Here is a 15,559-nt window from a genome sequence, read left to right as displayed (position 1 = left end):
TCCTCAAGTGGAGTCGGACGGTTCCTGTCTCCCTGAGCGCTCTCTCGTCTTCTCCTCTGCAAATCTCTCCACACACCGCTCGGCTCGCGGCGATGGAGTGCGTGTTCGGGCTCGTCGGCGATGGCTTCGCCTTGATCGCGGCGGACACATCAGCCGTTCACTCGATCCTGGTCCACAAATCCAACGAGGACAAGGTCATGATCCTCGACTCCCACAAGCTCCTCGGCGCCTCCGGCGAGGGCGGCGACCGGTTCGTCCGTTCGTTCCTTTCCTTCCTCCTCCCCTGACATCTGTCCCTTGAAATTTCCTGTTGATTTCTCAATCGATGGCTCTGATGGTGGATCGCAGGGTGCAGTTCACGGAGTACATCCAGAAGAACGTCCACCTCTACCAGTTCCGGAATGGCATTCCCCTCACGACCGCCGCTGCCGCCAACTTCACCCGCGGCGAGCTCGCCATCGCCCTACGGAAGGTAGGCCACTCGCTCTTTTTCCCCTTTCTCTAGGGTTTCGTTCTTTTGTAATCTGTTGAATGTTTGGGGTTTTGGGTACTTCTCTTGATGGGAGTCAGTTATCTGGGACTTCTAATGTAGTGGTATGCGTTTAAGCTCGAATTCTAGGGTTTGATTTCGGTAGACGTGGGAGTGTTATTGCTTAAATTTTTTGGGAGGAATAGCTAACGAAGTTATGAATTTTAGCTTGCTTGTCTATCGTGCAGTCTACTTGCTATTAAACAAAAATGATTATTTTGGGAAGCAATTATCTAACCCATAACTAATTGAACATTAGTGTGCTTAATTTCATGTATTTTATGATTGAAAAGGAGAAATCGATGATGTTAGATAATCAAGGTGCTTGTTTTGGTGTCATGTGCACTTAGGATCTCAACCTTTGAGATACATAATTGGTCTTCTTTTGAAAGTAAGTGTTTACTAGCTGACTGAAAATATTAAAGGCAAACTCTGTTGACTTGTTAATGGGATGAAGTGAGATAATGAAAATTGAATGAATTCCTGTCTAGCTCCTGTTGATGGAAATGGATAGTTGGAAAGAGTTTGCTAGAGATTCTCTATTTTTTTTTTCATCACAGTTTCTGGTCCATGTTATGGAGATTTTTGCTTTTGATTCATCAAATGTTGCTTAGCTTGTGCATGTTCTAATTTCCTTGTGACTATGCTCCATGTAGTGGTGATGCATATGAGATGACATATAGAAAACATCATGGTTCATGTATCGGAGCTTAACAATTGGACAGGAAAGTAACTTCTATTTCTTCATAATATCTTTATGGCTAAAAGAAAGACGTTGATCATTTTTGAAGGCATGATATTGTGAGATATAGCAAAGGATAATCTTTTTTGTATGATTATTAGGTTCAGAGTTAGTTACAAGTGTTAAAGTTTTGCAATGACTTATAGATTCAGGATTTTAGAGCCCCCTCCCACTCCCATTTTTTAGGTATTCCTTTTGGTTATGGTATTCAATTTGTTGAGTTGATGGTTTTCGAGGGATTTGGGCCCCATGGTTCTAGAGAGTTTTGATGTTATAGACATGGATGGAATGATAATCTGCACTTGAGATGGTCAAGCTCTCTAGTTGTTGTTTCTTTCTGGGGTAGGGCTTTAAAATTGTCCTTCAATAAATTTTCAGAGGTAATGTTATATGTAGGTGTGTGAATTATTCAAATACAATCAAATTGAGGCTAGCTTGAGCTTAGGTCCAAAATATGTGTTTAGCTCAAGCTTTTCTTGATCTTGAGTTGAGAAGACCAGGCTCAGGCTCAGCGCATTTAATTTTGATCTGACTTGGGCTTGGCTTAATTAAGCTCAATTATAAGCTTTGTTCAGAAAAGTTTCATCATGAGATTCCATTTCCTTGGGGTTCTAGAGAGGAGGAAGGAGAACTGGTTGGATGAAAAACAGGACAAATAGGGTCAAGATGCGGTGAGCATTGGAGAAAAGAAGATAAGGATAAGGGAAGAATAGAAATGGGTGGCTACATTCTCATCTTTGAGAGAGAGAGAGCCATGCTGGTTATCATAAACTCTTTAAGGGGATTGTGACTGAGTGTGACTATTGCTGGTTATTGAATTTGAGAGGACATACACAGAGAGGGATTTATACTACCGGAGCAGGTCATGAGTATGGTGGCTCTGGGCCTGAGGTTTCTCTTGAGTACAATTGTTTCTTGTCCTTGAGCTATCTTAGGTAGCAGAGAAATGGAGAATGAGAAACATGAGAGGCAGAGGGTTGGCAGCTCTAGCTGTCTTACCTTTCTTCCAACCCACCCCACACCATCCCATTAATCCTGTTTTCAAGGGTTAGTGAATTTTTAAAACCATTAGATCATAGATCTACTTGCTGAGCTACATCTTATTTTGTAAGAAAAACTTATGAGTGTTCTCATCTTTTCTAAATGCTTTGATAATTTTGGGCCAAAACTATTTTAGATAGGTCTACCTTACATTGCATCTAACTTTTTTGATTGTTTTCCTCCTTGGTGGTAAGATTCTTGGACACTTGTAGAAATGCTTTAACTCCAGTAGTTACTCAGTTTAAAGTAAATGAGTAAACTATTTTAGAAAGGGGTTGTAAACTGCTTGAACTCATTTTCCTTTAATGGTTATCAGACTGATTACTCTTACTCCAGCACTTAGTCATCAAGTCTAGTAGTAGCATTAATGTAAATGACTACACCATTGCTCAACAAAATAGTAGCATCAATTGTTTGTCATATTGACTTCCTAAGCAAGGAAGCCATTTAGGTTGCCATATATTGCGATTGTGATAAGTGTGTCCTCTGAACATTATCCAACACTTGTGCAGCTTGCAGATTGGGAAAACAATGAAAATCAGTTTCATGGTCCAATCGCAATGAGATTTCTAAACCCGCAAAGGACCATATCTTAAGCCCTTGGTCCCACAGTTCATTTTTCTAATTTTCTCTTCACTGTTCTCCATTTTCATTGTCCTTGAAAAAGAGTCAAAAACAAATCATATAAAGTCTCAAATTCACCTAGTAGAAAGTTGAGAGCAGCTAAATACAAGATCTATGAAGTCCCAAAACATAAATTAAGAAAAACTCTATAAGAAATCTGTAGAACTAAAGCTCTTGTAACATCATTGGGAGGTCATAACCAGATGAGCGGTTTGGTGAAGTTGACGGCCTATTCCTTGTTTATTTAAGTGCCTTGAATTTGTGAATTCAGATTCAATACATCAGATAGCAGTTAACTTCAAGGACCAAGTCCTTGACAAGGAGGTTAGGAGTGTAGACTCAATGTAGATGGCGCCACAATTCTCAAAATGAAAACCACCTTGCTGTACTGGTTTTCTTTTTCTTCCTTTCGAGAACTTTCTTTGCACAAAAATAAGCTGAGGAGGAAGAAAAGGATGATGAAAATGGGTTCTAGGAGGGGGTAGGTGAAAACATTGAAGCATGGGAAGTGTTGGAATGCAAGGACCAACCAAGTAGGTGGGATCAAGGAAGTCCTGCTGATGGTGATGAGGAGAGGCTAAGGAAGAGGAGCATTGGAAAGGGGAGATAGGGACAAGCGAATAGGGGAGGAAGAGTTTAGAATAGCTTTTCCATTGTTTTAGAAAAACTGCTCTTTAGAATCGGAAGAATGCTGTTCCAGTTGGAATGAACCAATTGGTTTTAGATTCTCTCTCTCTTTTCCCCTCTTCTTGTGTGAAAACAAGGTAGTGTTAGATTATGACAGGGCGGAAGCAGTTATTGCTGCTTCTCTTAAGCGAAGGGAGAAAATATTATTTATTGGATGACATGGAAATAAAAGATTCTTGACAAGGAAGTAGTGGAGTTAATATGTGGTTTTCCTGGATGTTGATGTCCAATGCAGTCAGTGCAAGCTGGCAGTTAAGAAGATGTAGTTTATAGAGTTGCTTGCTTACTACAACGAATGTAAATTTTCTCATTTTTGTATCCTGGACTATAACTTTGATCTTTTACCAAAAGGGCCAAAGGGAATTAAATTTTTGCTTGTGAACTTAAGTTAATTGACTGATATGAAGGATTTTCCTTTAGATGGATAGTGAGAATCCAATAAGAAGAATATGAAGCAAATCCATGTTGTGCAGTTCTCTAGCTGCTTAAATGTACTGTGAGTGCAAGTCTGATTGTCAAAGTTTATATCAGAAAAAAATAAGAGTAAGCTGGAATGACCACTTGCAGTTTCATATAGAACACCAATATCTCAAATGGAATTGTAGAATTTTTCGATCAGTACAAACTATTCAAAGTAAAACTGTGGTCTTTAAAGTTGGAATTCCTGATAAACTCTTTATTTTTTTTCTGCTAAGCCCACTGTTGGTTAAAACAACAATCCAGAATGTTTGATTGAAGGATCACTTGTGGATACTGCATGTTCATATAATGCAACTTAACAACTCCATTGAAAAGTATTTTCAAGTTCATTGTGAAACCTTTACAACTAGCATAAAACTGATTCGCTTTCAACCTTGTACTATCATTATAATTTTGATATAAATATTATAGTCAAGTTAGTGGAACATGCTAAGACCTTCAAAGGGCCCATAGGCTGAAGATTTTGGGCTTTAGTTTTCTTGTCTTGCATGTACTCCCTTTGACCTTGATGTAGTAGAGGTACTGACTGGATAGGTTATAAATTCCTTGCCTGTGTCTTGGAAGAGCCTTGCCCATGTATCAAGTCATTCCATAATCAAAACATTAAATTGTTCCTTTAAAACTATCAATTTGGTTGACTTGATGCATAGGCAAGGAATCTTCAATACATATAATTTTTTGTTTATTGGCATCTTAGGCGTTGTAGATCATATCCAATGATCTAAATTTTTATATCATGACCTTTGCCATTGAATTTGGGCATGGGTGTAAAGTCATGTCTTTCCACTCCATATGTGAGTATCTCCATCTCCCATGTACAAATGATGCCATTCTAGGTACCACATATGATAAAGTCGATGAAGCTTTGCTGCATTAGTTGCATCACCTTCTCTGTGGATTTTCTTCTCTTATATGAAAGGGAAAATCTATGTAGCTTAAGCCATGCAGATTAAGGCTTGCATCTCTCTGTATTAAGATAAAGAACTTTCAGATCATGTGTGATGAAGTATTGTGGTTCTAAGTTCTAACTTATTTTCATAAATTCTTCTATTTTTCATACATATTTTTGTGGCTGAATCTTTCTAAATTATTTGTGGCTGTCTGTTATGATGTTTATATTATAGATCATAATTATTGTCCTGATCATGTAATCTGATTAACAAAGAAGACTATCTCTCCTTAATACATAAAGATCAGGAAAAGAAAAAAATAAAAGGTATGTATTTGATGGCACTTGATGTTGTTTAAGCACCAAAAATACTCGCAATCAGCAAAAAATTATTCTATCAATTCGTGTTGGCTTCTTGAATCAGTCTTCAACACAGTTTCCTCAATTAACTGCTCACTGTGTGAGTGCAGCCTTTTGTAAGTTACTTCCTGCACTTCATCTAATTCATTTTAAGTCCTTTCTTTCTTCTCTCTTTTCTTTTTTCTTTTTCTTTTTTTTTTTTTGTTGTTGCCAACATACTTCTTTTTTTAGTTATGCTTGTACGTTTTTGTTGGACTTAACAGAAAAGATGCATGACAACATTTATGCATATTAACTAATATCAGCAGATGCCCTGTATCATTTTGTAGGAAAAAGGGGTCTGGTTAGTGTCTTAACTTTATTTGGGGTTGAGTTTTAATTTTTCTTTTCCCCATGGCATAAACCACAAGTATCTTGATTACTGAATCATTAACTGTTTTACATGGACTAAAACGTGTCAACCAGTTCAGTCTTCATATAAGGCAGTCTCCATATTGGTTGTGTTGGTTGATACACAAGGAATGAGATTTGTGACCTCATAAGCTTGTTCCATGCTCTTTCCTCACTCGTATACTCACATGCACACTGCATGAAAGGCTTAGAATACTTTGCATATGTAAGAGTTCATGGAATCAGTAGAATACTGGTAGCAGGAATGAAGCATTCCAGATCTTTATGATATGCCTATTGCACATGGTGATGTCCGCCAAAGAATATCCCCTAAAACAGGTGACTGTGGCATGATGGAAGGATGCATCTGTCATCTTTCGTCTCCAATGCTGCAATGCCATGAATCTTTGCTGTCTGTGCCTAAACTCAGAATATAGCATGAAAGCTAAAATACCAAATATCTCTTGAGTTCAACAATTGTGTTGTCATCTCCTTTTCAATTTTCAGTTCTGTTGAATTGTATGCACTCTTGTTCCAGATTTTTCTGGTTGGAAAACTTGTTTCACGTGAGGCTATTCTCCTAAAGCTGAATATTTATTCTGCAGAGGCTGGTCTAAGCATTTGCCCTGAGTATGATTCCTGATTTATAAATCTGTAATTAAGAGAAGAGCAGAGAAAATAACCCAACATTTCTTTTATTAGAAATATGACAACAGAAGATTTTTTGGTCTAACTCTTTAAGTCTGAGCATCATCTTATGCACTGTAAATAATTTGCTGAAAAGAAGAATGAGTTCTTTGTTGGTGTTAAGGAGTCATCCTCCATATGTCCAGAGGAGTTGGTGCAAGGTTTTGTTTGCTTTGAGAATTATATATATATATATAGTTTGAAAAGTTAATGTGAGTAAAAGCATTCTAAAGATATAAGTACCACCCATGACTATCAAACCTTTTCTCAGTTATCTTGGTAAAGGAGAAATAGCATTCTGAGAAATAAAGGGTACAAGTCCAATGGTATCTTATCCATATTGGGTACATAAAAACTCAAGGTGACATTCGACACAGAAGAATTTGAAAGTTCCTATTAGATGCACATTGCTATCATTAAGATACATGCAGAGAATTTCTGGCATGGTCTCTGAATCTGTCGCTCACATAGCTTATGTGATTCTATCGCATTGCACAAAAATAAAAGTGAAGTCCTGACTGATCCAATAACATGGATGAAAGATGATATGTTTGAAGTGCTGTTTAAATGGCGGATCCTGTGTCTATCTATAAAACTACATGCATGCCTGGATGTGTTAGAAGATCCAGCCAAGTGACTTGTATTAATTTGGTTTCAAAATGCAGTTTTGTTCAGAGAGTCATGAGTCACTAGTTTCTAGAGTATTGAGTTATGAGGTAACTTGACATTTGTTGTATTATATGCATCTTGATGGCGCATGCATCATGATCAGTATGTTTTTCCTCTGTCCTTTTGCTGGAGTAGTTTGCTTTTTATATTGTTTCATTGTATGCAAAATTAGGCATATTTTCACTTTCCAACCACTGCATCAAGGCTTGTAGGTTAGCATGGGTGGATGGGATAAGATAGATAAGATGAATGCAACAACAAATAGTTTTATAATAAAAATGAAATTTATGTAAGAAAACTATTAATGGTAATTTATGCAGATCTGAACCACCTTGCATTTATCCTTGGAGCTTTGATCTCTCTCATGATGGCACCCTACCTTATGTCCTATGCCAACACAACTTCTAGGTATTTGTGACACCATGGAACCCTTCAAAGACCTTTCTTCTCTTATGGATTAGCAGTTTGAGTTTATACTCACTACTCACTACCAAAGTCTTTTCTGCAAAGGCATTCAGCTTAGTGTTATTATTTGTTGTTACCACTACAGTCTACTTGGCTTTCATATAGTGTGGTATCTATGACATAGTTGCTTGATATGAGGTGACATGTGAAATTTGTAACCATACCATTCAGTGCCATTATTGTTATTTTTATCAGCATCAGATTAGTTTCAATGTATTATCATTTTTCTTAGCTTTAGTTGTGATAAAGCATCACCATTAGCATTATACCATGCACTAGTTATGATACTCTAGCATCAACAATTCAACATGCTATGACTATGATATCGGTACTGATTTTCGTGCTTTTTTATGAGAAAAATGATTTTCTTTTTGTTTTCTTGTTTGGTCTGGTATCAGTATTATAATACCAATCCCAATGTGAAACTTTGTCATAATATTTTGTCACTGCTGGTGTCAATCATGGTATCAGTAAGCATTTTATAAATGTTAATCAACTTGAATTCAATACACTTATTTGATAGAAAAAGGGCAAAAGTTGGTAACAGGATGAACGCTGCAACCCACATCACATTAGACATGCAGTTGTTGCTGGTGTCTGCGTTTTGATATATGACAGCTGAATGCCTGGTTGTCCGGTCTGCACAAGTCTCTCAATACCCAATCAGGAACCCAGGGAGTAGCCGGACCTCTAAGGGGGTGACAGCCCAGGACCATTAATGTGGTCTAATAAAGTTCTGTTTGAGTGGAGAGAAAAAATAAAAGATCATGTATGCCTAAATTGGTTGATATAAAATAAATTTTATTTTTTAAGGTATTATATGAGCATGCTAATGTGGTAACCTTTTGGATTTTTGGTTTCCCAGAATCCATATTTTGTGAACATTCTACTGGCTGGTTACGACAAGGATATTGGTCCATCTCTCTACTACATCGACTACATTGCAACTATGCACAAAATTGAAAAGGGTGCATTTGGTTATGGATCCTACTTTTCCTTATCCATGATGGACCGGCACTATCACAGTGGGATGTCATTAGAAGAAGCAATTGATTTGGCAGACAAGTGCATCATGGAAATCCGATCTAGATTGGTTGTTGCCCCACCAAACTTTGTGATCAAGATTGTTGACAAGGATGGAGCAAGAGAGTATGCATGGCGTGAATCAATTAAAGATGCTGGAGTTGCTACAGCTTAAGGTGTTTGTTTCTTTTTCCTCTTGAAAGAGCCTTATTGTTGATTCTGTGATGAACTGAGGTTGGAGAATGGTTTAGATGCAGTTTATTATGACCATATGTTCACTAGTGATCTTTCACCTTTCTTTACTGAATTTCCTTTGTCAAACAAATTTTCCCCATTTTGCACCATGTTTGTCTTGAAAGAAGCAAATAGTGACTTGATCAAAGATATTTGACATTGAAACATCTTCAGGGTCTGTTTCCAGAGTTACCCTGATGTTGAACCATTATCACTTTTAGCTTCAGTTAAGCTGAGCTGGATATATGAAGTTACGAACTCCGTAAAATGTGAAGTAACACGTCATAGTTCCTAAAATCATAAATTTAAGTAAATGGCTATGGTTGATTGCTATCCAACAGTTTAAGATGAATCTATAGACATAACAAATTATTTCTGTTAAACCTTGTTATGTTTGAAAACTAAACTGTTTTATTCATCGTGACAGCCACAAGTTTCTGTTATATTTCGGGTCAGTCTTGCATTAGTGCCTGCACAAGAACTAGTTTGGCCTTGTGCTGTGTACTTATGTTGGTTCCATCTAAAGCGAAAATTATCTGACCAGTTTTAAAAAATCCTTTCTAGTTAATTGTTGCCTTGTTAGCTGGATCTTTGTTTCTCGTTCCATTGGCTTCCATTTATGTTTTACTTTTAAAGCAGTTGTAATTGATGGGGCGATCCTTATGAATGTAAAAGGTATATCCAAAGTGAACCTTCCTTGTAAGATGAGTGAAAGATAGCTGACAGAACTATTGCACTGCACTTTGGTCATATATGGCAAACATGGTTAACATGTATTTGTTTGAATACCTTGGCAATACGAGTCTTTAGAACATGCTTTTCCTAACTAATTAGAAGAGATAATAACCTAGATTACAGGTCATGTTTTTGTTCTCAATTGAAAAGTCCGTGAAATCAGTTAATGAGGATTTTCTGCAGGTTGATGAAGTTTTGTAAAGTATTTGAACTTAGTAAATGGTGAAATATGGTGTTGAGGTGTTGGGATCTATGCATGCTTTATTTGATGTATTTATAGGTCAATAACAAGACATGCAATGTTATAAGGTTCGTTGTGCTGGATGATAGAGATCAAGCACATAAAATTTGTATGATCAACTTAAAACAAAATGATGGAATACTTAAGAAATATCTTGTGCAAGTGCAAGGAAGATCCAAAGAAGTTTTTTGAGAGAAGGAATTTACATTTACATTTTTAGTATCGGGGGTGCTATGGCATCAGGATCTAAGACACGTTTTGGATAATCAATGGGAATAACAGCTGAAGCCTATTTTAATAAGAAGATGGGCTTATTGGCTGAGAGCCTCAGATTATTGCCATGGCAGATAACATCTTTAGGGAACATAAATGTATGCGAAGCAACCATCGTTTCTAGATGTCTAAAATATCATTCTTTTTTTTTCCTTTTGTTTTATTTTTTTGGGCTCCTTGACAGTCATATTTTCACAGATGGTAGTTAAAACATTAGAAGCTAAAACTATTCATTTGTTTGTGTTATATCATGCTGTTTCTGTTAAATGCTCCAATTTTGATTCTCTCCTCGAAAGGCAGTTGTGTGTTCATTTATCTTAATTCCTTTCTGTGATAGTGACTTAGATAAGAGAGAATGGATACAGAAATCTCTTTTTTTATTATGTAGTGCAAACTCAAATAATCCCCAAAAGGGTACATATTAATCACAAAAACAGAACAAAATAATCGGGTATCAACGATACATCATATGCCATCCATGCCTATAATCTATGGGAAAACAGAGCTCCCGAGTCTACAGAGTAGCAGAACATCTTAGAAAATGGTGTAAGATGTGGAAAAATATGCTGCAGTAAAGAGAAGGGAAAGCATGATAGAAACTGGTATTTTGACAATAGCTGCATCTGAAAAATCAGTGCCTGTTGTTGGAACATTCTTTGATCCACCACCTGCATCAATTTAAAAACTCTCCAATCAGAATCAGAGCCACAGAATCGCAAGCTTGGCAATGGAATACTTTAGTATAAAGTATGGACCATCAGTAACTGTTGCCAGTAAATTCAGAGGAGGTTTAAAATTCTCCTATTAGTTTAATTATGAAACATTTGCGTCTTTGATCAGAACTATGGATATTTTTGAGCTCATACCTGAAGGAATGGTTGGTGAAGTTGGGGAGCCAGCCGGTCCGCCATTAGCTGCCATCACAATGTTTCAACATGAAAATGATTAGTAGTTTCCTTGAAGAATCACCTGCAAGTCTTGATGCATTCATGCATATGGTGGAGGACCAAGTTTGGCAATGCTTACCACTGCACTGGCTAACTGGTGGAGTTTGAACTTTGCAAGCACCGGGAAGGGCTAGAGCCTGAGTCTGGTTGATGGTGATCCCAAGTGATGAAGCTCCACCATTGAGGACGGTGCACAAGCACTGTGGTTCTGACTGGACTACGGAGGCAAGCTGCGAGCAGCAAGAGCTTGATGGTGTCGACTCATTGCCGGTTATGTAGTTCAGGCAGGGAGACAGGTTAACGAGAGCAGACGTGCAGCTGCTCGATTGAGCTGATGCACCCATCCATAGCATGGCGACGAGGATTGCTGCTAAGCTGACGCACAACCCTCTTGCCGCCATTTGATACCGGTACCGAGGCCGCTCAGAATTGTGAGAGGTGAGGGAGATGGTGAAGATTTTTAAGGGAGATGGTGAAGAGTTTTAGGGCAGAGAGTTGTTATGTTTGGAGTTGAAGGGAGAAAGAAAGGGGGGATGGGTTTATATAGGAGACGTAGATAGTTTTGTGGGTGAACGGTTTCTCCTACTTTCCAACGAACCATCTGAAGGCTACAGTGATTCAACGGAAGCTCCAAGTATTCAATTGAGGTATCTTGGGTAACCGACCTACCTAACCGTTTTCAAATATGGAGATGCCGTAAGGAGAAAAGAAGTAATATATGTTTCCATCCAACTGATTTGTTTGAAACATAGACAGTGACTTGGAAAATTAATTTATAGATCGGCAGGAAGTTCCAGTTTTAATTTTCTTTTTCTAGGTAGCAATGGTGATTATCGAGGTTCGATTACGTTCAATTACAGGACAAACATGAATGAAGTCCCCACCTTTAATTTTCCTATCACTGCCGTTTCGATGGACATCAGCTATTTATATTACGTTCCATGCACCTTTGAAACCTAACGCGGAGACTAAAGTTGGGAAGTTGTCGTGGCGTCTAGGATGCAGGAAACTTCCATTTGAGCTGAACAACATTAGGTCGGTTTGACAATGTGGATTGTCAACAAAGCAACCTATAGGTACAAATATTTTATATATATATATATATATATATATATATATATATATATATATATATATACAGGAAACTTCCATTTGAGCTGAACAACATTAGGTCGGTTTGACAATGTGGATTGCCAACAAAGCAACCATAGGTACAAATAATATATATATATATATATATATATATATATATATATATATATATATATATATATATATATATATATATATATATATATATATATAAAATCTAAAATGTAGGCAACTGGTGCGAAACTCCCTATTTTATTGTCCAGTTGTTAGTATTAATGATATCCATATTAACATGCTGGCTATCATTAAACTTAATATATAACAAATATAATGTGCTGGACATTACACACTCAACCATTATTAAAATTTAATGCTTAATGTGAAAAACAAATTTGGTTATTCAAACATTCTATTTTTAAGAATAATTGTAGAAAGGACAAAAAACTATATCCAGTGTATTGTGTGGGCCAATATTGATGCTGGGAGTTTCTATATAGAGGCTTAATTTGTGCAGATTTTTTGGTTCGTTCCATGGATGCTGGCATTAATAATGAGAGTTTTTGCTTGCCCACTCAGTTTGTGCAGAGTTCTATGCTCATCAATATGGTTGCTGGTATTAATAACAAGAGTTTTTGCTTGCTTGCTTAGTTTATATAGAATTCTTCGTTCATCGATGTGCTGGCCATCGTTAAAAGGGCGATACTGTTAAGAGCAATGATTAGGTAGAAAGCCTCAGCACCAATTTTGATTAGCGAAATGACTTGACGTAATCCCAGATTTTTCGTGCCAACATAATTGGATCGGTATCAGGAAATTCCCAGAGGATAGGACTTATTTGCCTTCTATCGGTGGACACCGATTAAGTATGCTATTTGGTGAGATTGACGTATAAGAAGGAAGATTATTACTGATTAATTCAAAATTAACGATATTCCTAAAAGATATTACTTCGTTTCTTTTTTTTTTTTTTTTTTCTTGATAAAATATTGGAGGAGATGGGCCTCTCCCGATGCTATTATTAGTGAGTATATTTACATGATTATTTACATGGTGTGAGGGGAGCGTAAATAGGGGAGTGCCCAATGTGTGTCAAAGGTCGACAAAGAGGGCTCCAATAAGGTTTAGAAAAATAAACAAGCAAGCATATTCTCTAGAGCACATAGCACCGCGGGGTGTGGTGCATCCGTGGATGGTGTCTATCAAAGAATGGATGTCCATGCATAAGCATGGACCATGCAATATACGTAGAATGTATTGTTTGATGGTCATCCATGCTATGATGGATGCCATTTATGGATGCCCCACATCCTACCATGCCGCTCGTAGGGATATCCATGCTCAAAATTAACAGCCACTCAGAGCTTTACGATTTACTTTGCATAAAAAAGGGTTTTCTGTTAGCAGGTGAGGCTTTCATCTATTTAGGTCGCTGCATGAAAGTAAGCAAGCCTCGTGGGAAAGTAGACACTGAAATAGATTACTATAGTTATACCGCCTATCAGGGCCGGTCCTGATATTTTTTAGACCTGGGGCTAAATAAAAAAAATAAGATTTTTTTATTAAAAATTAACATATTTTAAATATTGATTATTATTAAAAAAATTAATTTATATACAATAATTTTTTATAAATATATTCGTTAAGTAGCATATAAAACTCATCATTAATCTATGTAATTATTTTTTTTATTATAATATTATAAAAAATTATTTTTGCACCCCATTGGAATATCAATACAGGGCCTGGACCTGGGCCTTGGCCTGGGGCGGTCGCCCAATTCGACCTGCCTCAGGGCCGGCCTTGCCGCCTATGGCTGGATGAGACCCTTCACCATTGAGGATGAAATCCATATGGTCTAGATTTTGTTGGTCGGTGGCTAGAAGAAAGGGCGCCATCATGTTTTGCAGGATTAGAATCCAAACTGTTACTGCATACATCCTCTCTCTCTCCTCTTCTCTCCGTCTAATTTTTCTCTCCATCTTTTTTCTTTACTTTATCTCTCTTGGTTCTCTCTTCACAATTTTCTCTTCTAAATTGTATATCTCTTTTAGAATTTTTTAAATCTTTCAAAGACTATTAATGAGTTTGAATAACCTAGTGTATAGGTTTGATTCATAGTTGGCAGACAACGTGCCAGCATCTACCTTAGCCATATCGGATACCATTAAATTTTATCATCTATTATTTTTATTAAATCATTTGTACACCAGTTCAATCATGATTTGATTTAATTCATTTTGATCGGACCGATTAGGATATTGAACAGTATTGCTTGATCAGCTTATTTCATCCTCTTAATATTTCTCTCCTCTGATATTCTCTCCTTACTTGATCTATGAACCAAACGAAGGATCCCAAGCTCAATTACTTTGAATTCGAGTTGCTTCGAATAGGGAGTTTTGAATTGCTATGTTAGTTGGACAAGATGCCCACACCATCCGAGCCTTTGCTGAGCATCACAAAACCTAGTACTTATTGATCTATATTAAATCATTATATCTTAAGTGATCATGATTAGATGAAGCTACTTGATCAAATTGACCATCACTATTGGATGGCATACTGTCCTTTACTTTGACTTTTGTTGGGCACTAATAGATTTAATCACTATTGATCTCTATTGAACTATCTGTTTTCTATTTTAATCATGATCTAATAAATTTATCTTTATTGGACCGACTAGGACATTGGACTCTACTGGTGTTGGATTTTTAGGTGGTTACATGCATGCATTTTAAAATTTTTATTAGATCTAATCTAATTACAGTAAAAAATAAATTCAAATTAAAATTATTTTAATCTAACATACATCAGATCTAATCTGCTAACTACTTAGGATCTATCATATGAACGTGAAAGTATTTGATCTAAATTTGATCTAGAAAATAAATCTAACTAGAGATCTGATCTCCATACCTTTTCACAGGTCAATAAACACCATAGCTGATGATCGTAGCATACTCTAAGATCTTTGATTCTCCGCGCATGCATCCGACTTCTATGAATATCCACACGAGGTCTTCAAATCCGATTGGAGGTCTGCCCCTTCACCGAGGTGCTAACTTCCTTGCAGAAGATGCCTCTTGATGATTGATGAAGACTCTTCTTTATCTTTCAAGACTATCTTAGAGAAAAAGAAGAAAAGGAGGAAGAAAAATAAGAAGACTCTTTTCTTTTTTTCCTAAAAAGAACTCTTCTTTCTTTCTTGCCTAAGAAGAATCCCTTTTTTTTTTCCCACGTGCAAGAGAAATTTTTTCTGTTCTTTTTTTTTTCTCACGTTGAAAACTCTTTCCCAACCCATGCCAAAAAGACCCTCTTTTATAGGCATTTAATTAGGGTTAAGATAAGAGTCTATTTTCTTGGTTTGGATGCCTCCCTGTTTTCTTGGTATGTAAGAAGTGTTGGAGTGTGGCCTCTTAGCATGAACTCCATCATGCAAAAACCCTTTCCC

General features: G+C 36.9%; 2 protein-coding genes across 2 annotated transcripts; one reads left to right on the top strand and one right to left on the bottom strand.

The window, feature by feature from the left end:
* LOC105057271 (proteasome subunit beta type-2-B) lies at positions 1 to 8,930 on the top strand. Its single transcript, XM_010939838.3, has 3 exons — positions 1 to 250; positions 349 to 472; positions 8,429 to 8,930. Exons 1-3 carry the CDS (start codon positions 93 to 95, stop codon positions 8,759 to 8,761), a joined length of 615 nt encoding a protein of 204 aa, XP_010938140.1. The 5' UTR covers positions 1 to 92; the 3' UTR covers positions 8,762 to 8,930.
* Positions 8,931 to 10,427: 1,497 nt separating this feature from the next.
* Positions 10,428 to 11,525, bottom strand: LOC105057266 (non-specific lipid transfer protein GPI-anchored 15). The gene is made up of 3 exons (XM_010939826.4): positions 11,096 to 11,525; positions 10,936 to 10,983; positions 10,428 to 10,737 (listed from the first exon to the last, which is right to left on the bottom strand). Exons 1-3 carry the CDS (start codon positions 11,415 to 11,417, stop codon positions 10,604 to 10,606), a joined length of 504 nt encoding a protein of 167 aa, XP_010938128.1. The 5' UTR covers positions 11,418 to 11,525; the 3' UTR covers positions 10,428 to 10,603.
* Positions 11,526 to 15,559: the final 4,034 nt, after the last annotated feature.

Source organism: Elaeis guineensis, chromosome 2 (assembly GCF_000442705.2).
Source record: "Elaeis guineensis isolate ETL-2024a chromosome 2, EG11, whole genome shotgun sequence".
Lineage (NCBI taxonomy): Eukaryota > Viridiplantae > Streptophyta > Magnoliopsida > Arecales > Arecaceae > Elaeis > Elaeis guineensis.
Note: the sequence above shows the minus strand (reverse complement) of the source record. Positions and strands in the feature narration are given on the sequence as shown.